The sequence below is a fragment of the Rutidosis leptorrhynchoides genome, chromosome 8, assembly GCF_046630445.1.
Source record: "Rutidosis leptorrhynchoides isolate AG116_Rl617_1_P2 chromosome 8, CSIRO_AGI_Rlap_v1, whole genome shotgun sequence".
NCBI classification, from domain to species: Eukaryota; Viridiplantae; Streptophyta; class Magnoliopsida; order Asterales; family Asteraceae; genus Rutidosis; species Rutidosis leptorrhynchoides.
In genome coordinates, this window is record NC_092340.1 from 302,097,212 (window position 1) to 302,122,913 (window position 25,702).

The 25,702-nt window shown below is 35.8% G+C and overlaps 1 protein-coding gene across 1 annotated transcript; it reads left to right on the forward strand.

Annotated features, from left to right (window-relative positions):
* Window positions 1-9,555: 9,555 nt before the first annotated feature.
* Window positions 9,556-13,251, forward strand: LOC139864353 (uncharacterized). The gene is made up of 9 exons (XM_071852932.1): window positions 9,556-9,727; window positions 10,047-10,196; window positions 10,461-10,549; window positions 11,180-11,300; window positions 11,601-11,651; window positions 11,754-12,004; window positions 12,480-12,541; window positions 12,714-12,839; window positions 12,966-13,251. The coding sequence occupies exons 1-9, from the start codon at window positions 9,556-9,558 to the stop codon at window positions 13,249-13,251; spliced, it is 1,308 nt and encodes a 435-aa protein (XP_071709033.1).
* Window positions 13,252-25,702: the final 12,451 nt, after the last annotated feature.

The window sequence follows — 25,702 nt, forward strand, 5'->3', positions numbered from 1 at the left end:
AGGGATTAAATTCTTTCGGATTTTAAAGGTTTGACTTATACACTTGGTTTAATAGCCACCGTTAAAATACTAGTAATGCAGTGGTTATATTAGAATCTAGTGCTCTCTGATAACAAATAACAACCATAGTCTTATATACTGACTACCTACTTCTAGTAAAAATTTTAAAATTTTCAACTAAAAGAACTCAAAATCATGTTTTTACATATTTATGAACGATAAAACTAGGTGTTAACACCGAAATTATTGTTACCTCGGAAAGGACATAAATTGAGAAACAACACAAAACGGTTGAATTCATTTAAAATGAAATAGAAGAGAATAAAAAGGCAAAGAAAGAAATATAAAAGCCAAGTGTGGGAAAAATTTACCAAGTTATTTAAATCATATATTTTTGTACAAATAATTGAAGGTACTTTTGTTTTGGACGATTTTAATCAGTTTTACCTAATTTTTTATAATATATTTGAAAGAAATGTGCCACTTGATTTAAAAGGAAGTAAAGTCTTCCGAGAAAAAAATATGTGCTTCTTAATTTAGGTCAAGAAGTTGTCGTCCAGACCAGTTGTAGTGTCTACGAAAAACCTTGAAAAGTTTTCTCGAAAATCAGCTGGAAATCCACGGACCTCAGTATCAAACAGGGTCGCCAAGTGGTCAGACTTATCCTAACCATGAGAGGATCTGTCTCGTACAATGGGGGGGGGCACTGTGCAAATTAGCTTATAAGACTAATGAATCAGATCCCCAGAAAGGATAATCTCCTTAAAGATTAAAAATCAGCTTTTAAGCCTGATATTACTCAATCCTTGAGATTGACTTTTAAAGATTGAGAATTACAAACTCATGGAATTCAATGATATCTAAACTCGAGCTTGAACGAGAAAATATTTTGATCAAAATTACAAACTAATTTGTTTTCTGAAAACCCATTTTCAATGCGTTCATTACCATTGAACGTAAAATCCTAGGAATTCACCTGGAATTCATTAGGTCACCTGAACCAAATCAGGTGTCAACCGTAAGAACGGTGGTTTCATAGCATGGTCGTAGACAGGACCTTGTGCCAGACCGAAAAACTATAGAGTGATCTTTACTATTGCTCCTACAAAGGATAGTAATTGCATCCGACACGTTGTGGACCATGAACATCTGCATGTCATTAGACATTGCCTTAACAGTTGCTTGTTCAACGCTTTCCTTTACAACCGGACGGTAGTTTACCGAAAGGTAATATACGGAACAAGTATACTGGACATGTTGCTTTCCTAATACAAGGTTAGCAAGTGGGTGACACAAAACCACAATTTTTGAGCTAAAATTTTCAAATCTGAAACCCACAAAACCCACAAAATTATTTTGCAAATACCGGTGAAGGGTTATTCCGGAAAAATTATCTAGGGTAAAAGCTAGATTGAATTTTCAAAAGATCAAATGTTTTCATAAAGATCCAATTTCCTAAAAGGATCTAAATTTTTAGAGTCATGTGGGACTGTAAACCACATCGTTACTACCATTGTTCATACCGCCGTATTAAAATCACTGATGTACAAAGTGTGAAGAATAAAGAAGTGGTTCTAGTAAAGTTATATTCAAGTTCTATATTGCTTGAGGACAAGCAATGCTCAAGTGTAGGAATATTTGATAATGCTAAAAACGAACATATATTTCATAGCATTATCCTTCAAGAAAGACAAGCTTTTAGTTGCAATTGTTCTATTTACAAGTGATATTCGTTTAAATAATAATAGGTGAAGACAAAAGACAGATTCGGCGATTTGAAGACGCAAACGACCAAAAAGCTAAAAAGTACAAAGTACAATCCAAGAGATTCAAATTATTGATGAGAAACATCTAGAAATTACAAGAGTACAAGCCGCAAAATGCAAAGTACAAGATATTAAATTATACGAAAAGGCGTTCGAAAATCCGGAACTGAGACATGAACCAACTATCAATGTGCGACTCAACGGAGCTAAAATTACAAGTCAACTATGCACAAGAATATAATATTATATATATAATTATAATTAATGATATATATATATATATATATATATATATATATATATATATATATATATATATATATATATATATATATATTATTTTAATCAAAGCAGCCCACGTTTAATTCATTTGGTGAGCTGGAATCCGAAGCTCCACACTCGCGGAGCTGTGAGGCACAAAACCTCCGCACTCGCGGAGCTGTACAGTTCTAAGTGGGCCTATAAAAGGCCGCGCATTCAACTCGATTCATTACACCTTTTTCTTTTCCTTTCTCATATATATATATATATATATATATATATATATATATATATATATATATATATATATATATATATATATATATATATATATTTATAATTTTAATTTAAGTTTAATAATAATAAGGTTATAGTGGCTAATGTTTTAAGTTTGTAAGTCTAAATTCTGTCCGTGTAACACTACGCGATTAATACTCGTTGTAAGTTATGTTCAACTTTTTTAAATTAATGTCTCGTAGCTAAATTATTATTATGTTTATTTAAGCCGAAGTAATCATGATGTTGGACTAAATATTAAGACAGGGTTATTGGGCTTTGGACAATAATTGGGGTTTGGACAAAAGACCGACACTTGTGGAAATTGGACTATGGGCTATTAATGGGCTTTATATTTGTTTAACTGAATGATAGTTTGTTAATTTAATATAGAGATTTACAATTTGAGGTAATTATAAATAACCACATACACTCGATCGGACACGATGGGCGGGATATTTATAAATACTAATAATCGTTCATTTGACCGGACACGGGAATGGATTAATAGTCAATGGACTCATTAAAACAAGGGTGGATTACATACAAGGACACTTGGTGTAATTGTTAACAACGTATTAAAACCTTGGGTTACACGCAGTCGATATCCTGGTGTGATCATTAACAAAGTATTAAGACCTTGTTATAGTTTAAGTCACCAATTAGTTGGAATATTTGACTTCGGGTATAAGGATAATTTGACGAGGACACTCGCACTTTATATTTATGACCGATGGACTGTTATGGACAAAAACCAGATGGACATATCTAATAATCCAGGACAAAGGACAATTAACCCATGGTAATAAATTAAAATCAACACGTCAAACATCATGAGTACAGAAGTTTAAATAAGCATAATTCCTTTATTTTATATCTAATCGCACTTTTATTTATCGTCATTTTATTTTTCGTACTTCAAATTATTGTACTTTTAATTATCGTACTTTTAATTATCGTCATTTACTTTACACTTTAAATTAAGTTGTATTTATATTTAATATTTTACATTAGGTTTTACTTGTGACTTAAGACATAAAATCGACAAACCGGTCACTAAACGGTAAAATCCCCTTTTTATAATAATAATAATACTACTTATATATATATATATATATATATATATATATATATATATATATATATATATATATATATATATATATATATATATATATATATATACACACACACACACACACACAATTATAGTTTAAAATAAATATAGCGTTAAACTCAGCTAACTCCTTGTGGAACGAACCGGACTTAGTAAAAACTACACTACTCTACGATTAGGTACACTGCCTATAAGTGTTGTAGCAAGGTTTAGGTATATCCCATTCAATAAATAAATAAATAACTTGTGTAAAATTGTATCATATATAATAGTATTTAGTAGTAAAATATAATCTATTTCGTACTACACCTCGCACACATCAAACCTCCGTTTCATATCTGACCGTTCATAGAAGAACCCTAGGTCATATTTTCCACTATTAACCTTAGGATTAATGAAGAAAGATATTTAGGCCCAACACTATAAATAATAAAATCACACCTGATATGTCATAGATTTTCTTTACGATTAACGACATGTAAAAACTTGACTAATTGGGGCATCAACATGGAAGTGGAGCTATGGAAACTTGTGAGTGATTGCGATCATAAAAAGGGATTTAAGTGAGAACGAAAGGTATTTTACGATGAATCATACGACCAAACTGCCCTAAAACTGGAAAGTGAATGACATGATGTGGATAATAGTGACATGTTGACTATAAGTGTGTTTTCTAATAACCGGAGAATTAATTTTGTAATTAAAGTGATTTAGAGATATGTGATTTAGACCCCGTTATCTATTGTGTGTTATAAAGAATTGTGAATATTGAAAGGAATTATGAAATAAACTAGAGACCTGAGTGAATTTGTGAACAACTATTCGTTTGTAAATTGATAGTCTTAGTGGTGAAACTCGTTGAATTGTTAGATAGAAAAGTTACCTTATTCGATGAAGCCGATGAATGTGACGTTATGGATAACATGGTAGTTAGTTCATACTTGACTTGGAAAACAAGGGTTGTAGTGATAACCAGATAACTATTTTTTTTCTTCGAGTAGGACCAGATTCCGATGACAGAATCTTCTTAAGGGGTATGTTTACATTAAAGTGTCAGAGCACATTTTAGTGCGGCACTTCATACCTTATTTCATTCTTGGACTAAAATAACTAAAGTTATCTACATATTCATATTTGGCTTTACTACATGCTTATTCTTTTTGATCACGCTTCTGTTGCCTACTTATCATATGTTTGGTGCAATGGGGACAATTTCACAATATAAGTGTAGGGGGAAGTGAATACTTCATTTTTTTTTTATTACAAAAACTATTGGTATATTTTCCAAATTTTTAAAAATAAAATTCAAATTTTCATAACTAATACAAAATTTTTATGATAAGTCTACTTTGAACAGGTTATTTCAACCGTATGCCTTTGAGTACCCCATAAGTAAACCTGATAGTTTACCAAAACCATCTAGTTAGGATAGGTTAGTCGAAAGTTGGTTATATCGGTCTCAAAGAAAGCCCACGACTAGGATGAATAACTCCGCTACCTTTGAGATTTGGACAAGTAAGCTCGAGGGGTGCTTTATCACTTGGTCTCATGATGCGTGATTTACAACCATTAAATTTATAAACAAAACTAACCACTAAAAACTATCACACACTATAGGCAACTAGTCCCCATCGGTGCAATGATAGATATTTGGTAAGTCAAGTTCTTTCCATAGGAAGGTGGATGTTTAGGATCTAAGATTGTTGATTCGTTAGTATTTCTCGAGAGAAAAATAGTATTAATTATTTTCGAGGATTTTGGATTATGAAAATATAGGAAATAAGTGAAACAGAATAACTAAAAGAGTATTCACTTGGCTTCAATCCCCCTAGTCTGGTTTGCGTTTCAATACCCGTTTGATTACTGAGTGGTAATAATAACCTAGGTGGGTGTCCCTTACCTAGGCAACGCTGGTGTCCCGCGCTTAAATTAAGCATACAATTAATTTAAAACATCAAAACCTAAAGATGCACAATCCACATCTATGGCTCGATCAACCAGGTGAACACTAATAAACTAGCCTCTAAGCATAACAGAAATAATAAATAAATAACGACATAATTAAATTACATAAATAAATAAACATATAAATAATCACAACATATAAATATAAATTATGAATAAAATATATAAATAATTAAAACATATTAATAAATAAAGAGCACAAATAAAGCTTATAATGCATATAATAAAAGAAATAAAAGAGTAAGGATATAAAAAATGACTTTATTAAAATAAAACGTACTTATAAAGGATCAGCGGATCCATAAGCCGGTTGCATACTTCAAAACATAAAATTTTAAACTGAGAACTCTAGAATCCAAAGTCTCTAGCAACTTTGGAAAGTTAAGTTCCAAAAAAAAACTATGGATGGTACACTTTAATAATCCAAAACTGCAACGGGAGTGGAAAAATCGAAGTCCCCAAAGCGAGAAAGGAATAGAAAATAAAGTGCATCTTGGTGAGGAGTTGAAGGCCTCATTTTATATGGTGAAGGAGAGCCTTTACATGTGTTTTCTAACAATGTGGGACAAGAATAATACATAAACATGGACAATAATTTGGATTTAAATTCTGCTGCAGAACTTTTGAAATCTAGCTGTCACTACGTGTTGAATCGGACGAAACTTATATAATGAAAGTTGAAGGGCTTTGTATTGTGGTCGTCTGGACACTTGATTCACCTTAAACAGAGACCGGATGAGTAAGTTATGGCCAAAACAGTGCAGCAAAATTCAGAATGTTTATTCCAACAACAGTTCTATATCGTTCTAGATGCTAGCTGATGTCGATTCGCACCAAACTCATAAAATGAAAGTTGTAATGCTCTGTCATACGGACTTCTAGTCTTTGGATTCAACTTAAACGAGATCCGGGTGAGTGTGTTATGGTCATAATAGTCACAACGCATATCATTATCTTTTAATATTTCTTCTATATTAACTTCAATATATCTACTTTTATACTAGTTTCAATCACAAACAAACTTTTTGCACCATTAGTAGTCTTTGCTCATTTTTCCCCTAATAAGCAAAGGTATTGGTCGTTTTTGTGCATAAACGAGGATGATAGAACCATAAAAAGGGTAGAAAATATATATAAATTTGGTGATGTCACCACCTAAGGCTCCGGTCTGGGATGATTGGTCTTGAAAGTCTCCTATAAGATCTCATAGAAAGTTGCGAGAATTTATTCTTATAACATCCTCAGACAGGGCTTAGATTTAAGATGACTATTTTGCCCTTATGCATAATTGTGTGGTTAATTATGCTTTAATTTTAGTTGAATAGTTTATATTATTTTATTATTTGATTAAGACCAGTTTGCAACAAGGGTCACAGAACAGGTTCATTTATTTAATTTGAACTCTGTTAGGGCAGTCAAATTAAGTGCGAAAGTTATCAGATAACTGGTAAATACCCGTGTGTGACAGGATATGAAATTTTAACCTCAAATAAGTGTAGTGAGCTGCATTTTGTTACCAATTTCTCCATCTCTCTAGAATCTTCACCAAACACCCCGTACTCTGTTCTTCCTCACCATCTCAAACCCTAATCATTTGATCTTAAATTGAAGCTTGATTTTAGTGTCAAATTGTTCCTTGTGTTGTTGTGATTCTAACAAGGTAAAGCTTGTTCGATTTCATGATCAAATCTATGTCAAAATGGGTTTTAAAGTTTGGTTTTGTCAAAGTTGGTTTTGGTGCTAAATTGGTTGATTTTGATGTTGTTTGAGTGTAAGATTTATGGGTTTAAGTCTCAAAAGGTTTTGTGAAAAAGATGTAACCATTTTCATGGTCAAAAACGAGTCCAAAATTGAGATTTGGTGAATTGGGGGTGAAACCCGTGGGTTTTGCAGCATCAGCTGCTGAAGAACACACTCGGCCAACTGTCTTTGACAATCGACTGAGTGACTCAGACGATCGACCGATTGAGTGATACACTCGACCGAGTGTGTATGTGTTCTGGCCAGATGATTTAATTTAGTCAGTCAACCGTGTGAGATGACACTCGACCGAGTGTGTGGACACAGTCGACCGACTGTGCGACTCAGTCGACCGTGTGTCTTTATGGGCAGAATTGTTTTCCAAGTGTTGATGTCTAGCCGTTATGCTGCCGGCGTGACTTATGATGATCAGAATGTAAGTCTGAAAATGCAAAAGTGTTAGGTGGACTTTTAGTGACACTTTTGTTACTAATTTGTTTTAGTGTGTTGTTCTGTGCTAACGGGCAGAATCTAACCTGAATTGCCTTATTTTCAGGTGATAAGGAAAAGGAAGCAGCTCCGTGATAGATTATCTGAGCTAGTGCTGGTATTCGATGAGTGATTCTATCTCCGGATAGAGTATTAAGTAGATGACATGCTACTTTTTCAGACTCTTTACTCTTATATTTATATTTAGTATGATTGCCATGTGTAGTTAGATATTTCCATGCTAGTTAGGATGATTGCGTGACCGATTATCTGTGATCTTATGTGCGCACTGTTAGTTGGACACCAACCTAGGCGGCAAGGTTGGGAACCCACCAATGAGGCAAGGTAGGGTTGATGTGAGGTCGACCGTGGTAGCCTGGTCGGGTCATGATGTTACTGATTGTTCAGTATAGCATAGAAGGACGCATATGTTGCGTCTGGACGGTTATGCAGTGGAGTCAGTAAAGCGGACTATCGGTAGACTGTAGCCTGATCAGCTAAGTCGTGTGCTCGTACAAGCCGTCGATCCTCATATTTTCAGTTGTTGTTGTATGCTAGTTCAGGACGTTAGCATATATGTGACCCTTTCATGTTCAATTGCTTATGCTTGGTCTGTTAGATAGTATCCATTCACTTAGCAGTTGTGCTAATTCCTCCACATTTTTACCCCCTTGCAGTTTTAGGTACTGCTGATTAGTAGGGTGATACGGAAGGGTTGAAGACATGTTTGACATTACGCTAAACTCTGATGTTTTGTGATTTTGTACTGTTTTAAGTAACACCGTCGTTTTGGAGTATTGTAATAATGTTAACTATGGTTTGTGAACGTTAACCAGGATTATTTTAGTAATTAAATGTACTTCCACTGTGATATCAGAGTGTGGTTTAGCAGCAAACATGTGCGCATATTAAACCCTGAGTTAAGTCAAACATGTCCGTGGGTTGAGGTTAAGTGAATGTAGGATGTTGTAAATGTTAGTGTTTAGTAAACTAACACTTATCCACTAAGCTTTTGTGCGAGTGTTTTGTAGCACATATGGCAGATAACAGAGATGTGAACGCTACGAACCCGATCCACCCCGGAACGTTCAGTGCTCCAGATATGGAGGATGAGGCAGAGGTTTACGATGCTGATTATGTGCATGAGCTTAAAAGTAAGTTTAAGGAAGCTTAGGAAAAGATTGTTGAGCTTGAGTTAGCTAGAAATTCGGGTAATGGGGATACACCGCCAGGTTTTGCCACTGCACAGTCGCATACCGTACCACAGATAACCAGAACCATTATCAATACCCATCCCAGAATCAATTCCCTCAATACCTCACGCCACCACAGATCAAATACCAGTACTCAAACCCAATGATGATGAACCAAGTTCAGCTAACCATATACCAACAACCATTTCCACAACAGTAAGTCCAACAACAATACCAGACACCAAAAAGATGCACTTTTAAACAATTCAGAGATTGTGGACCATCTCCATTCTCGGGAAGTTTTGACCCCGCTGTGACTCTCAATTGGTTAAGGGAGGTTGAAAAAGCATTTGAGGCTTGTCAGTGTGAGCCAGAATTAAAGGTGACTTATGCGATCGGGTTGTTGAAAGATAGAGCAATGGTGTGGTGGGATTCTGTGATAGCTAGTGTCCCTCAAGAGCAAGTTAGAATGATTACTTGGGAACAGTTTTATGCAAAGGTGTGTGAACAGTACTATAATGTGTTCGATATGAACAGAATCAAGATGGAGTTCATAGAAATGCGGATGACGCTGCAGATGTCAATTGATGAGGTGATTGAGAAATACTTGGACAAGTTAAGGTTTGTGCAACAATGGGTGCCCGATGAACAATCAAGAATCCGGCATCTTGTGAATATGATCTTGCTGAAATACAGGATGTTTGTGAGGTCCATGTTGACGTTATCTCAGGCTTTTGTGATGGCAAATATGGTAGAAAGTGATGTACAAGCAGCAAGGGGTATGAATTTTGGAAACGTTATATCGCAGGGTAGTCAGGCTACCAGTCAGTTAGGTTCTAAGTCTTTGGTTCTAGTAAGAGAGAATGGTGTAAGGGTTGTAAGTCTTCTCATAGTGGGCAGTGTTCAGAGGCAACGAGAAGGTGTTAAAGATGTGGTATGGTAGGTCATGAATCTCAGGGGTGTTCCTTAAGGGAGAATGTGTGTTGGAGTTGTCATCAGTCGGGTCACCGTTCAGCAAGTTGTCAGGCGTCAAAGGGCGCAAGTTTCGGGGCAGGGTCAGGGGGCGTTCGGCATCTGTCGGAGGTTCCACAGCCTCAAGTGGACAGAAGAGAAAGAACCCACTGAGTGCGGAAGATAGGACCTTTCATATGACAGTTGAGACTGCAACTAATAATGATGACATCATAACCGATATGTTCTTGATCAACTCAATACCTGCTAGAGTATTGTTTGATTCAGGTGCGAATAGGACGTTTATGTCTGTAGATTTCTGTACTAAGTTAGGGTCACCTGCTATTGTGCTGCCTGAGCCTGTTAGAGTAGAGGTAGCTGATGGTAAGATGGTTCCAGTCACAACTTATGTGTCTGGGGCTAGTATAGAAATTGATGGTAGACCGCTTGCTATGTCCTGTTTAGTGTTGCCTATCCCAAGCTTTGATGTAGTGTTAGGGATGAACTGGATGAACCTACATAAGGCCCACATTAAGTGTGATAAGAAGATTGTGACTTTCTGCTTGACCGATGGAACCCGTATTATGGCCCGAGGGGAACGAAGTGGGTTCAGTTTTCCATTGATCTTTATGATGAAGGTGAAGAAGTCACTTTCTAAAGGGTGTGAGTCTTTTATGGCTTATGTTATTGGCGTTAAAATAGAGAAGAGATCTGTTACTGATATTCCAGTGGTTTCGGAATTTCCTGAGGTATTTCCTGACATATTACTGGGGTTGCCGCCGATAAGAGAAGTAGAGTATAATATTGAGTTGGTTCCGGGAACAACTCCAGTGGCTAAGGCTCCTTATAGGTTAGCACCTTCTGAAATCAGAGAGATGATGTCTCAGATACAGGAATTATTAGACAGAGGGTTTATAAGACCGAGTTCTTCGTCGTTGGATGCGCTGGTGTTGTTTGTAAAGAAGAAAGACGGTACTCTGAGAATGTGTATAGATTATCGAGAATTGAATAAGAGAACGGTTAAGAATAAGTATCCGCTGCCTAGAATCGATGATCTGTTTGACCAGCTTTAGGGTGCGTCATACTTTTCGAAAATAGATCTTAGATTCGGGTATCATCAGGTTCGAGTTGCAGAATCAGATATACTAAAGACAATGTTCAGAATGAGATATGGGCATTACGAGTTCTTGGTTATGCCATTTGGGTTGACGAATGCTCCGGCAGTTTTCATGGATCTAATGAACAGGGTTTGTAAACCGTATTTAGATCAGTTTGTTATTGTGTTTATCGATGATATATTGGTGTATTCAAAGATAGAGACTGAACATACAACACATCTTCGATTAGTGTTAGAGTTATTAAAGAAAGAGCAGTTATACGCTAAGTTCTCGAAGTGTGAGTTTTGGCTTCGAGAGGTGCAGTTTCTGGGTTATGTTATCTGTGAAGCAGGTATTAAAGTGGATCCATCAAAAATAGAAGCAGTAATGGGTTGGAATTTGTTGAAGATGCCGACAGAATTTAAGAGTTTCTTGGGTCTTGCAGGTTATTATCGCCAATTTATAAAAGATTTTTCTAAAATAGCCGGTCTGTTAACCAGATTGACCAGAAAAGATGTAAGTTTTCGATGGAGTGATCAACAAGAACATGCCTTTCAGACTTTGAAACAGTTGTTGTGTCAGGCTCCAGTGTTAGCGTTGCCAGAGGGTTCAGATGACTTTGTGGTTTATTGTGATGCGTCAATTTTCGGGTTAGGGTGTGAACTGATGTAGAGAGATAAAGTTATCGCGTATGCTTCTCGTTAGTTAAAGACACATGAACGTAATTATCTAATTCATGATTTAGAAATGGACGCAGTGGTATTTGCGTTAAAGTTATGGGGACACTACTTATACGGTACAAAGTGTATGATATGTACAGACCCTAAGAGCCTCCAGTATATTTCCACGCAGAAAGAACTGAATATGCGACAGAGACGGTGGATTGATCTTATAAAAGATTATGATTGTGATATAAAGTATCATCCGAGCAAAGCAAATGTTGTTGCCGATGCTTTAAGTCATAAGAAAACTGTGGAAACCGTGAAATTTATGAGAATCGAAATTGTTTCGGACCTTATTGAACAGATAAAACAAGTTCAAGCCCAAGCTTTATTAAAGGAGAATTTAAAGACTGAATTGATGACTAAAATAAAAGACCAATTGACTGACGATTCTAGAGGACTTAAGACATTTAAGAACCGAATTTGGGTGCCTATGCTTGGAGATTTAAGGAAATTGATCTTAAATGAAGCGCACAAATCGAGGTTGACCGTTCATCCAGGTAGTACCAAGATGTATAATGACTTAAAACCAATGTATTATTGGCCCACGATGAAGAAAGATGTTGCTCAGTTGGTAGAAAAGTGTCATATTTGTGCTCAAGTTAAAGCCGAACACCAGAAACCCTATGGTTCGTTACTGCAGTTGAAAATTCCAGAGTGGAAATGGGATCATATTACGATGGATTTTGTAACCAAATTACCTGAATCTCATAAAGGTAATGATATGGTATGGGTAATTGTTGATCGACTGACGAAGAGTGCACATTTCTTAGCAACAAAAGAGACAGCTTCGTTGAGTACTTCAGCAGAGTTGTACTTAAAAAAGATAGTTAGTCGACATGGGGTTCTGTTTTTATCATATCTGACAGGGATTCTAGATTTGTGTCTAACTTCTGGAACAGTTTACAGAACAGTTTGGGAACGAGGGTGAATCTGAGTACAGCGTATCATCCACAGACCGACGGTCAGAGTGAACGTATAATACAGACACTAGAGGATATGCTTAGGTCATGCATGTTAGAGTACGGTGGTCAGTGGGATATACATCTACCGTTGATCGAGTTCGGTTACACCAATACTTATCATTCGAGTATTGGTATGCCGCCTTATGAGATGTTGTATGGTCGCAAATGTAGAATGCCGACTCGTTGGTTAGAAGCCGGTGAGAAACAGTTTGCAGGTCCAGAATTAGTTCATATAACAGCAGATAAGGTAGCGATATCGCGTGAAAAGTTGAAAGCGGCACGTGACAGACAGAAAATGTATGTCGATCCACGTAGACGTCCGGTAAACTTTGAGGAAGGTGATCGTGTTTACTTGAAAGTTTCACCATGGAAGGGAGTTATCAGGTTTGGTAAGTGAAGTAAGTTAGCTCCAAGGTATATTAGGCAGTTCGAGATTATTCAAAGGGTTAACGACCAGACTTTTATGTTAGAGCTTCCAGCAGAGTTAGCAGGGATACACAACACTTTCAATGTATGTTACCTTAGGAAGTGTAAGGTCGATGATAAAATGCAATTGTTTCCGTTGAGTGATTTGAGGGTGGACCTAAATCAAAAGTTAGTTGAAGAACCAGTTAGGATTGTTGATAAAAAGGTAACAAAGCTGAGAAAGAAGGAGATCCATATGGTGCTTGTTGAGTGGAAGCATAGCTTAGGATCAAACCTTACGTGAGAGACCGAAGAGCTGATGAAGGCTCGTTATCCACGTCTGTTTGACCATGACCAGATTTCGAGGATGGAATCTTCTTAAAGGGGGTGGATTTGTAATATCCTCATACAGGGCTTAGATGCAAGATGACTATTTTTCCCTTATGCATAATTGTGTGGTTAATTATGCTTTTATTTTAGTTGAATAGTTTATATTATTTTATTATTTGGTTAAGACTAGTTTGTGACAAGGGTCACAGAACAGGTTCATTTATTTAATTTGAACTCTGTTAGGGCAGTCAAATTAAGTGTGAAAGTTATTAGATAACTGGTAAATACCCGTGTGTGATGGGGTATGAGATTTTAACCTCAAATAAGTGTAGTGAGCTGCATTTTGTTACCAATTTCTCCATCTCTCTATAATCTTCACCAAACACCCCGTACTCTCTTCTTCCTCACCATATCAAACCCTAAATCATTTGATCTCAAATTGAAGCTTGATTTTAGTGTCAAATCATTCCTGGTGTTGTTGTGATTCTAACAAGGTAAAGCTTATTTGATTTCATGATCAAATCTGTGTCAAAATGGGTTTTAAAGTTAGGTTTTGTCAAAGTTGGTTTTGGTGCCAAATTGGTTGATTTTGATGTTGTTTGAGTGTAAGATTTGTGGGTTTAAGTCCCAAAAGGTTTTGTGAAAAAGATGTAACCATTTTCAGGGTCAAAAACGAGTCCAAAATCGAGATTTGGTGAATTGGGGGTGAAACCTGTGGGTTTTGCAGCATCAGCTGCTGAAGAACACACTCGGCCGACTGTTTTTAACAATCGACCGAGTGACTCAGACGATCGACCGATTGAGTGACACACTCGACCGAGTGTGTATGTGTTCTGGCCAGATGATTTAATTTAGTCTATCAACCGTGTGAGATGACACTCGACCGAGTGTGTGGACACAGTCGACCGACTGTGCGACTCAGTATGTAATGACCCTGGATTTTCCGACTTATATTATTAATATTTATTATTAATACTTGTGTGTTAATAAATGTATTCTTATACATTTTACTTGTTACCGTAATTGACTTTCCATGTTCCGACTTGTCTTTTCGACACGTGCTTTTCTCGAATAATATTTCTAATATTATTTACGTACATAATTAATTATTATTAATTATTTCTAATTAACTAATGTAAGTAGTTAATTACTTGGGCTTTTTACTAATTTGTTGCTTACTTATACTTGGGCTTATATTATTGGACTTGGAAGCCCACCCTACATTACTTAATGGACTACTAGTAATGTAGTGACCCGAACTTTTCCATGTTTATATATATTAATTGAGATTGATATTTACATGATTAAATGTTTCCAACATGTTAAGCAATCAAACTTGTTAAGACTTGATTAATTGAAATATGTTTCATATAGACAATTGACCACCCAAGTTGACCGGTGATTCACGAACGTTAAAACTTGTAAAAACTATATGATGACATATATATGGATATATATATATATATATATATATATAGTTAACATGATACTATGATAAGTAAACATACCATTAAGTATATTAACAATGAACTACATATGTAAAAACAAGACTACTAACTTAATGATTTTTAAACGAGACATATATGTAACGATTATCGTTGTAAAGACATTTAATGTATATATATCATATTAAGAGATATTCATACATGATAATATCATGATAATATAATAATTTAAAATCTCATTTGATATTATAAACATTGGGTTAACAACATTTAACAAGATCGTTAACCTAAAGGTTTCAAAACAACACTTACATGTAACGACTAACGATGACTTAACGACTCAGTTAAAATGTATATACATGTAGTGTTTTAATATGTATTTATACACTTTTGAAAGACTTCAATACACTTATCAAAATACTTCTACTTAACAAAAATGCTTACAATTACATCCTCGTTCAGTTTCATCCACAATTCTACTCGTATGCACCCGTATTCGTACTCGTACAATACACAGCTTTTAGATGTATGTACTATTGATATATACACTCCAATGATCAGCTCTTAGCAGCCCATGTGAGTCACCTAACACATGTGGGAACCATCATTTGGCAACTAGCATGAAATATCTCATAAAATTACAAAAATATGAGTAATCATTCATGACTTATTTACATGAAAACAAAATTACATATCCTTTATATCTAATCCATACACCAACGACTAAAAACACCTACAAACACTTTCATTCTTCAATTTTCTTCATCTAATTGATCTCTCTCAAGTTCTATCTTCAAGTTCTAAGTGTTCTTCATATATTCTACAAGTTCTAGTTACATAAAATCAAGAATACTTTCAAGTTTGCTAGCTCACTTCCAATCTTGTAAGGTGATCATCCAACCTCAAGAAATCTTTGTTTCTTACAGTAGGTTATCATTCTAATACAAGTTAATAATCATATTCAAACTTTGGTTCAATTTCTATAACTATAACAATCTTATTTCAAGTGATGATCTTACTTGAACTTGTTTTCGTGTCATGATTCTGCTTCAAGAACTTCGAGCCATCCAAGGATCCGTTGAAGCTAGATCCATTTTTCACTTTTCCAGTAGGTTTATCCAAGGAACTTAAGGTAGTAATGATGTTCATAACATCATTCAATTCATACATATAAAGCTATCTTATTCGAAGGTTTAAACTTGTAATCACTAGAACATAGTTTAGTTAATTCTAAACTTGTTCGCAAACAAAAGTTAATCCTTCTAACTTGACTTTTAAAATCAACTAAACACATGTTCTATATCTATATGATATGCTAACTTAATGATTTAAAACCTGTAGACACGAAAAACACCGTAAAACCGGATTTACGCCGTCGTAGTAACACCGCGGGCTGTTTTGGGTTAGTTAATTAAAAACTATGATAAACTTTGATTTAAAAGTTGTTATTCTGAGAAAATGATTTTTATTATGAACATGAAACTATATCCAAAAATTATGGTTAAACTCAAAGTGGAAGTATGTTTTCTAAAATGGTCATCTAGACGTCGTTCTTTCGACTGAAATGACTACCTTTACAAAAATGACTTGTAACTTATTTTTCCGACTATAAACCTATACTTTTTCTGTTTAGATTCATAAAATAGAGTTCAATATGAAACCATAGCAATTTGATTCACTCAAAACGGATTTAAAATGAAGAAGTTATGGGTAAAACAAGATTGGATAATTTTTCTCATTTTAGCTACGTGAAAATTGGTAACAAATCTATTCCAACCATAACTTAATCAACTTGTATTGTATATTATGTAATCTTGAGATACCATAGACATGTATACAATGTTTCGACCTATCATGTCGACACATCTATATATATTTCGGAACAACCATAGACACTCTATATGTGAATGTTGGAGTTAGCTATACAGGGTTGAGGTTGATTCCAAAATATATATAGTTTGAGTTGTGATCAATAATGAGATACGTATACACTGGGTCGTGGATTGATTCAAGATAATATTTATCGATTTATTTCTGTACATCTAACTGTGGACAACTAGTTGTAGGTTACTAACGAGGACAGCTGACTTAATAAACTTAAAACATCAAAATATATTAAAAGTGTTGTAAATATATTTTGAACATACTTTGATATATATGTATATATTGTTATAGGTTCGTGAATCAACCAGTGGCCAAGTCTTACTTCCCGACGAAGTAAAAATCTGTGAAAGTGAGTTATAGTCCCACTTTTAAAATCTAATATTTTTGGGATGAGAATACATGCAGGTTTTATAAATGATTTACAAAATAGACACAAGTACGTGAAACTACATTCTATGGTTGAATTATCGAAATCGAATATGCGCCTTTTTATTAAGTCTGGTAATCTAAGAATTAGGGAACAGACACCCTAATTGACGCGAATCCTAAAGATAGATCTATTGGGCCTAACAAACCCCATCCAAAGTACCGGATGCTTTAGTACTTCGAAATTTATATCATATCCGAAGGGTGTCCCGGAATGATGGGGATATTCTTATATATGCATCTTGTTAATGTCGGTTACCAGGTGTTCACCATATGAATGATTTTTATCTCTATGTATGGGATGTGTATTGAAATATGACATCTTGTGGTCTATTATTATGATTTGATATATATAGGTTAAACCTATAACTCACCAACATTTTTGTTGACGTTTTAAGCATGTTTATTCTCAGGTGATTATTAAGAGCTTCCGCTGTCGCATACTTAAATAAGGACGAGATTTGGAGTCCATGCTTGTATGATATTGGGTAAAAACTGCATTCAAGAAACTTATTTTGTTGTAACATATTTGTATTGTAAACCATTATGTAATGGTCGTGTGTAAACAAGATATTTTAGATTATCATTATTTGATAATCTACGTAAAGCTTTTTAAACCTTTATTGATGAAATAAAGGTTATGGTTTGTTTTAAAATGAATGCAGTCTTTGAAAAACGTCTCATATAGAGGTCAAAACCTCGCAACGAAATCAATTAATATGGAACGTTTTTAATCAATAAGAACGGGACATTTCAGTTGGTATCCGAGCGTTGGTCTTAGAGAACCAGAATTTTGCATTAATGTGTCTTATCTACTTTGTTAGGATGCATTAGTGAGTCTGGACTTCGACCGTGTTTACTTGAAAAATGATTGCTTAACAAATTTTGTTGGAAACTATATATTTTTAACATGTGAATATTATGTGATATATTAATCTCTTAACGCGTTTGATATTATGTGATAGATGTCTACCTCTAGAACAAGTCCCATTGACTCACCTAATAATAATGAAGAGTCAAATGTAAATTGGAATGATTCGTGGACTGATTCACAAGTTCCCGAAGAGGAACCGGAAGAAGAGTCGGAACCGGAAGAAGAATCAGAACCGGAAGAAGAATCAGAACCGGAAGAGGAGGAACCGGAGGAACCGGAGGAGGAAATAGAACCGGTGGGGGAAATAATAAAACGGTTAAGTAAAAGAAAATCCTCAACCAACCGACCAAGGTTAATTATGGTCAATGGTGTTTCCACCAAGGAAGCAAAATATTGGGAGGATTACCAATTCTCCGATGAATCGGATTCCGACGAGAATTCCGATGATGTTATAGAAATTACCTCAACTGAATTTAAAAAGGCAAAAGAAAATAATAAAGGAAAGGGCATAAAAATAGAGAAATCTAATTCCAACCCCGATGAACTTTATATGTATCGTCAACCCCCGAAGTCCTTAAGTTGTAACAATGACCCGGGAACCTCTAAACCACCAGGTTTTTCTAAACCAATGTGGAAAACGACGGCTCGTATTAGGGGAACATCATATATCCCTAGAAACTTGGCAAAATGAACCAAAACCGAAGAAGAAGAAACAAGCGAGTCAGAATAAGATAGTTGTATTCTTGTGGTGTAATATATGTAATATAGTGTGCTTATGCTTTATGATATATGTAAAAATTGCTTGTATTAATAAGTATTTTTTTTTATGAATCTAACTCTTGTCTATTTTACAGTATAAAAACACAAAATGGATAGACATCCCAATATTTTAAGAGACCTACCCGGAGACATGATTGATGAAATCTTGTCTAGAGTCGGTCAGAATTCTTCGGCACAACTATTTAAGGCGAGATCAGTTTGTAAGACATTCGAAGAACGTTCCAAGAATGTCTTGGTTTATAAGAGACTTTCATTTGAAAGATGGGGGATATCACATTGGGAAACCCATAAGTTACGATGTGTTTACTTTGACGCATATATTGCGGGGAACCCAAATGCTATTTTACGCAACGGGTTAAGAAATTATTTTGACTCAATGTATCCGAATATAGGACTTCATGATTTAGAAAAAGCGGCTAAAATGCAACATAAAGAAGCATGCTATGCTTACGGGTTAGTAATGTTCGCTTCTCACCAAAGTGAGAAAAAGAACATCGGGCTACAACTATTAAACAAAACGTTTCCACAAGTGACGGAGTCGGTAATTGGGGTAAGAAATGAGGTTTTTAGATTGTTACGGGACTGTTGGACATTACGTAACCCTCGTCCCTTTGACGACGTTACTACACGCTGTCTTTTCAACGGCCATAACGGTTATGTTCCACAAGACCAAGGATGGGAAGTAATCCTAGTAAAACCAGAATGCATGACTTGTTTCTGGACGTATGAATTACGTGTCTTTATTGCCTTTGCTGAACGACTTGTGTACTAGCTAGAATTATCTTCACAATCATCTTGTATCAAATTTATTGTGTGCTATATTTCATGCTATATGTAAAATAAGCGTTATTGTAAGTTTGTAAAATATTGTGTAAAAGTTTGAACGCGAAATATTATTATAATCAGTTTTTCATATAGAATTGTAGTAGTTGAATTGTATATTAGCTACTAAGTATGAACTTAACGGGTAGGTACTACCCGAATTTAAACTTATAAAACGCTAATATGAAGAAAAAGCTTTTATAAATGAGTTCATATTATGCTACGAAATACTATTAACTACTCTTAATATTCTGTATGATTAACTTGTTCCATTTAACTATTTTGAAGGAAATGGCACCGACTACTCGACACACCGTGGATATGAATGAAGAGGAATTCCGTACTTTTCTAGCTTCAAACATAGCCGCAGTACAGGCTGCGCTACATACCAACAATAACCTTGGATCTAGCAGTACAGGAAATCGTGTAGGATGCACCTACAAAGAATTCACTGCCTGCAAACCTTTGGAATTTGATGGAACCGAAGGACCGATCGGATTGAAACGGTGGACCGAGAAGGTCGAATCGGTGTTTGCCATAAGTAAGTGTACTGAAGAGGACAAAGTGAAGTATGCTACGCATACCTTCACAGGTTCTGCGTTAACATGGTGGAATACCTATCTAGAGCAAGTGGGACAAGACGATGCGTACGTACTACCGTGGTCAGCATTCAAGCACTTGATGAACGAGAAGTACCGTCCCAGAACCGAGGTCAATAAGCTCAAGACAGAACTTAGAGGGTTACGAACCCAAGAATTTGATATTACCACGTACGAAAGACGATTTACAGAATTGTGCCTATTGTGTCCGGGAGCATTCGAAGATGAGGAAGAGAAGATCGACGCATTTGTGAAAGGATTACCGGAAAGAATCCAAGAATATATAAGTTCACACGAGCCCGCCTCCATACAACAGGCATGTAGAATGGCTCACAAACTAGTGAACCAGATTGAAGAAAGAATTAAAGAACAGACTGCTGAAGAGGCCAATGTGAAGCAAGTCAAAAGAAAGTGGGAGGAAAACGGTGATAAGAATCACCAATACAACAACAACAGCAATTACAACAATAATCGCAACAATTATCCCAACAATCGCAACATCAATCGCAACTACAACAAACGGCCCAACAACAACAACAACAACAACAACAACAACAACAACATCAACTACAACAATCATCCCAACAACAATAATAACCGCAACAACAACAACAATCAGAAGCAGCTATGCCAAAGGTGTGAAAAGTATCACTCGGGGTTCTGCACCAAATTTTGCAACAAGTGTAAAAGAAATGGTCATAGCGCGGCGAAGTGTGAGGTCTACGGACCAGGGGTTAATAGAACGAAAGGAACAAATGGTGTCGGAACGAGTAATGGTGGAGCAAGTAGTGTCGGAGCAAGTTATGCCAATGTAGTTTGTTATAAATGTGTAAAACCGGACCACATTATTAGAAATTGCCCGAACCAGGAGAACACGAATGGACAAGGCGGCGGAAGAGTTTTCAATATTAATGCGGCAGAGGCACAGGAAGACCCGGAGCTTGTTACGGGTACGTTTCTTATTGATAATAAATCTGCTTACGTTTTATTTGATTCGGGTGCGGATAGAAGCTATACGAGTAGAGATTTTTGTGCTAAATTAAGTTGTCCATTGACGCCTTTGGATAGTAAATTTTTACTCGAATTAGCAAATGGTAAATTAATTTCAGCAGATAATATATGTCGGAATCGAGAAATTAAACTGGTTAGCGAAACATTTAAGATTGATTTGATACCAGTAGAGTTAGGGAGTTTTGATGTGATAATCGGTATGGACTGGTTGAAAGAAGTGAAAGCAGAGATTGTTTGTTACAAAAATGCAATTCGCATTATACGAGAAAAAGGAAAACCCTTAATGGTGTACGGAGAAAAGGGCAACACGAAGCTACATCTTATTAGTAATTTGAAGGCACAAAAGCTAATAAGAAAAGGTTGCTATGCTGTTCTAGCACACGTCGAGAAAGTACAAACTGAAGAAAAGAGCATCAATGATGTTCCCGTTGCAAAAGAATTTCCCGACGTATTTTCGAAAGAATTACCGGGATTACCTCCACATCGATCTGTTGAATTTCAAATAGATCTTGTACCAGGAGCTGCACCAATAGCTCATGCTCCTTACAGACTCGCACCCAGCGAGATGAAAGAACTGCAAAGCCAATTACAAGAACTTTTAGAGCGTGGTTTCATTCGACCAAGCACATCACCGTGGGGAGCTCCTGTTTTGTTTGTCAAGAAGAAAGATGGTACATTCAGGTTGTGTATCGACTACCGAGATTTGAACAAACTTACCATCAAGAACCGCTACACACTACCGAGAATCGATGACTTATTTGATCAATTACAAGGCTTGTCTATTTATTCGAAGATCGATTTACGTTCTGGATATCATCAAATGCGAGTAAAAGAGGATGATATTCCAAAAACTGCTTTTAGGACGCGTTATGGTCATTACGAGTTTATGGTTATGCCGTTTGGATTGACTAACGCACCAGCTGTGTTCATGGACCTTATGAACCGAGTGTGTGGGCCATATCTTGACAAGTTTGTCATTGTTTTCATTGATGACATACTTATTTACTCAAAGAATGATCAAGAGCACGAAGAACATTTGAGAAAAGTGCTAGAAGTATTGAGGAAAGAAAAACTGTACGCTAAGTTTTCAAAGTGTGCATTTTGGTTGGAAGAAGTTCAATTCCTCGGTCACATAGTGAACAAAGAAGGAATCCAGGTGGACCCGGCAAAGATCGAAACCGTTGAAAATTGGGAAACCCCAAAAACTCCGAAGCATATACGTCAGTTTTTAGGACTAGCTGGTTACTACAGAAGGTTCATCCAAGACTTTTCCAGAATAGCAAAACCCTTGACTACATTAACGCATAAAGGGAAGAAATTTGAATGGAATGAAGAACAAGAGAAAGCGTTTCAGTTATTGAAGAAAAAGCTAACTACGGCACCTATATTATCATTGCCTGAAGGGAATGATGATTTTGTGATTTATTATGACGCATCAAAGCAAGGTCTCGGTTGTGTATTAATGCAACGAACGAAGGTGATTGCTTATGCATCTAGACAATTGAAGATTCACGAGCAAAATCATACGACGCATGATTTGGAATTAGGCGCGGTTGTTTTTGCATTAAAGACTTGGAGGCACTACTTATATGGGGTCAAAAGTATTATATATACCGACCACAAAAGTCTTCAACACATATTTAATCAGAAACAACTGAATATGAGGCAGCGTAGGTGGATTGAATTATTGAATGATTACGACTTTGAGATTCGCTACCACCCGAGGAAGGCAAATGTGGTAGCCGATGCCTTGAGCAGGAAGGACAGAGAACCCATTCGAGTAAAATCTATGAATATAATGATTCATAATAACCTTACTACTCAAATAAAGGAGGCGCAACAAGGAGTTTTAAAAGAGGGAAATTTAAAGGATGAAATACCCAAAGGATCGGAGAAGCATCTTAATATTCGGGAAGACGGAACCCGGTATAGGGCTGAAAGGATTTGGGTACCAAAATTTGGAGATATGAGAGAAATGGTACTTAGAGAAGCTCATAAAACCAGATACTCAATACATCCAGGAACGGGGAAGATGTATAAGGATCTCAAGAAACATTTTTGGTGGCCGGGTATGAAAGCCGATGTTGCTAAATACGTAGGAGAATGTTTGACGTGTTCTAAGGTCAAAGCTGAGCATCAGAAACCATCAGGTCTACTTCAACAACCCGAAATCCCGGAATGGAAATGGGAAAACATTACCATGGATTTCATCACTAAATTGCCAAGGACTGCAAGTGGTTTTGATACTATTTGGGTAATAGTTGATCGTCTCACTAAATCAGCACACTTCCTGCCAATAAGAGAAGATGACAAGATGGAGAAGTTAGCACGACTGTATTTGAAGGAAGTCGTCTCCAGACATGGAATACCAATCTCTATTATCTCTGAGAGGGATGGCAGATTTATTTCAAGATTCTGGCAGACATTACAGCAAGCATTAGGAACTCGTCTAGACATGAGTACTGCCTATCATCCACAAACTGATGGGCAGAGCGAAAGGACGATACAAATTCTTGAAGATATGCTACGAGCATGTGTTATTGATTTCGGAAACAGTTGGGATCGACATCTACCATTAGCAGAATTTTCCTACAACAACAGCTACCATTCAAGCATTGAGATGGCGCCGTTTGAAGCACTTTATGGTAGAAAGTGCAGGTCTCCGATTTGTTGGAGTGAAGTGGGGGATAGACAGATTACGGGTCCGGAGATTATACAAGAAACTACCGAGAAGATCATCCAAATTCAACAACGGTTGAAAACCGCCCAAAGTCGACAAAAGAGCTACGCTGACATTAAAAGAAAAGATATAGAATTTGAAATTGGAGAGATGGTCATGCTTAAAGTTGCACCTTGGAAAGGCGTTGTTCGATTTGGTAAACGAGGGAAATTAAATCCAAGGTATATTGGACCATTCAAGATTATTGATCGTGTCGGACCAGTAGTTTACCGACTTGAGTTACCTCAACAACTCGCGGCTGTACATAACACTTTCCACGTCTCGAATTTGAAGAAATGTTTTGCTAAAGAAGATCTCACTATTCCGTTAGATGAAATCCAAATCAACGAAAAACTTCAATTCATCGAAGAACCCGTCGAAATAATGGATCGTGAGGTTAAAAGACTTAAGCAAAACAAGATACCAATTGTTAAGGTTCGATGGAATGCTCGTAGAGGACCCGAGTTCACCTGGGAGCATGAAGATCAGATGAAGAAGAAATACCCGCATCTATTTCTAGAAGATTCGTCAACACCTTCAACTGTTTAAAATTTCGGGACGAAATTTATTTAACGGGTAGGTACTGTAGTGACCCGAACTTTTCCATGTTTATATATATTAATTGAGATTGATATTTACATGATTAAATGTTTCCAACATGTTAAGCAATCAAACTTGTTAAGACTTGATTAATTGAAATATGTTTCATATAGACAATTGACCACCCAAGTTGACCGGTGATTCACGAACGTTAAAACTTGTAAAAACTATATGATGACATATATATGGATATATATATATAGTTAACATGATACTATGATAAGTAAACATATCATTAAGTATATTAACAATGAACTACATATGTAAAAACAAGACTACTAACTTAATGATTTTTAAACGAGACATATATGTAACGATTATCGTTGTAAAGACATTTAATGTATATATATCATATTAAGAGATATTCATACATGATAATATCATGATAATATAATAATTTAAAATCTCATTTGATATTATAAACATTGGGTTAACAACATTTAACAAGATCGTTAACCTAAAGGTTTCAAAACAACACTTACATGTAACGACTAACGATGACTTAACGACTCAGTTAAAATGTATATACATGTAGTGTTTTAATATGTATTTATACACTTTTGAAAGACTTCAATACACTTATCAAAATACTTCTACTTAACAAAAATGCTTACAATTACATCCTCGTTCAGTTTTATCAACAATTCTACTCGTATGCACCCGTATTCGTACTCGTACAATACACAGCTTTTAGATGTATGTACTATTGGTATATACACTCCAATGATCAGCTCTTAGCAGCCCATGTGAGTCACCTAACACATGTGGGAACCATCATTTGGCAACTAGCATGAAATATCTCATAAAATTACAAAAATATGAGTAATCATTCATGACTTATTTACATGAAAACAAAATTACATATCCTTTATATCTAATCCATACACCAACGACTAAAAACACCTACAAACACTTTCATTCTTCAATTTTCTTCATCTAATTGATCTCTCTCAAGTTCTATCTTCAAGTTCTAAGTGTTCTTCATATATTCTACAAGTTCTAGTTACATAAAATCAAGAATACTTTCAAGTTTGCTAGCTCACTTCCAATCTTGTAAGGTGATCATCCAACCTCAAGAAATCTTTGTTTCTTACTGTAGGTTATCATTCTAATACAAGGTAATAATCATATTCAAACTTTGGTTCAATTTCTATAACTATAACAATCTTATTTCAAGTGATGATCTTACTTGAACTTGTTTTCGTGTCAAGATTCTGCTTCAAGAACTTCGAGCCATCCAAGGATCCGTTGAAGCTAGATCCATT

What these genes read in the sequence shown, in the direction of transcription:
- LOC139864353 (XM_071852932.1), top strand. Translation starts at nt 9,556, where the DNA reads ATGGTAGAAAGTGATGTACAAGCAGCAAGGGGTATGAATTTTGGAAAC. An exon ending in GAGTTTCTTGGGTCTTGCAG is followed by an intron (nt 11,301 to 11,600) that starts GTTATTATCGCC and finishes TTCATGATTTAG; the next exon opens with AAATGGACGCAGTGGTATTT. An exon ending in GCACGTGACAGACAGAAAAT is followed by an intron (nt 12,840 to 12,965) that starts GTATGTCGATCC and finishes AAGGTATATTAG; the next exon opens with GCAGTTCGAGATTATTCAAA.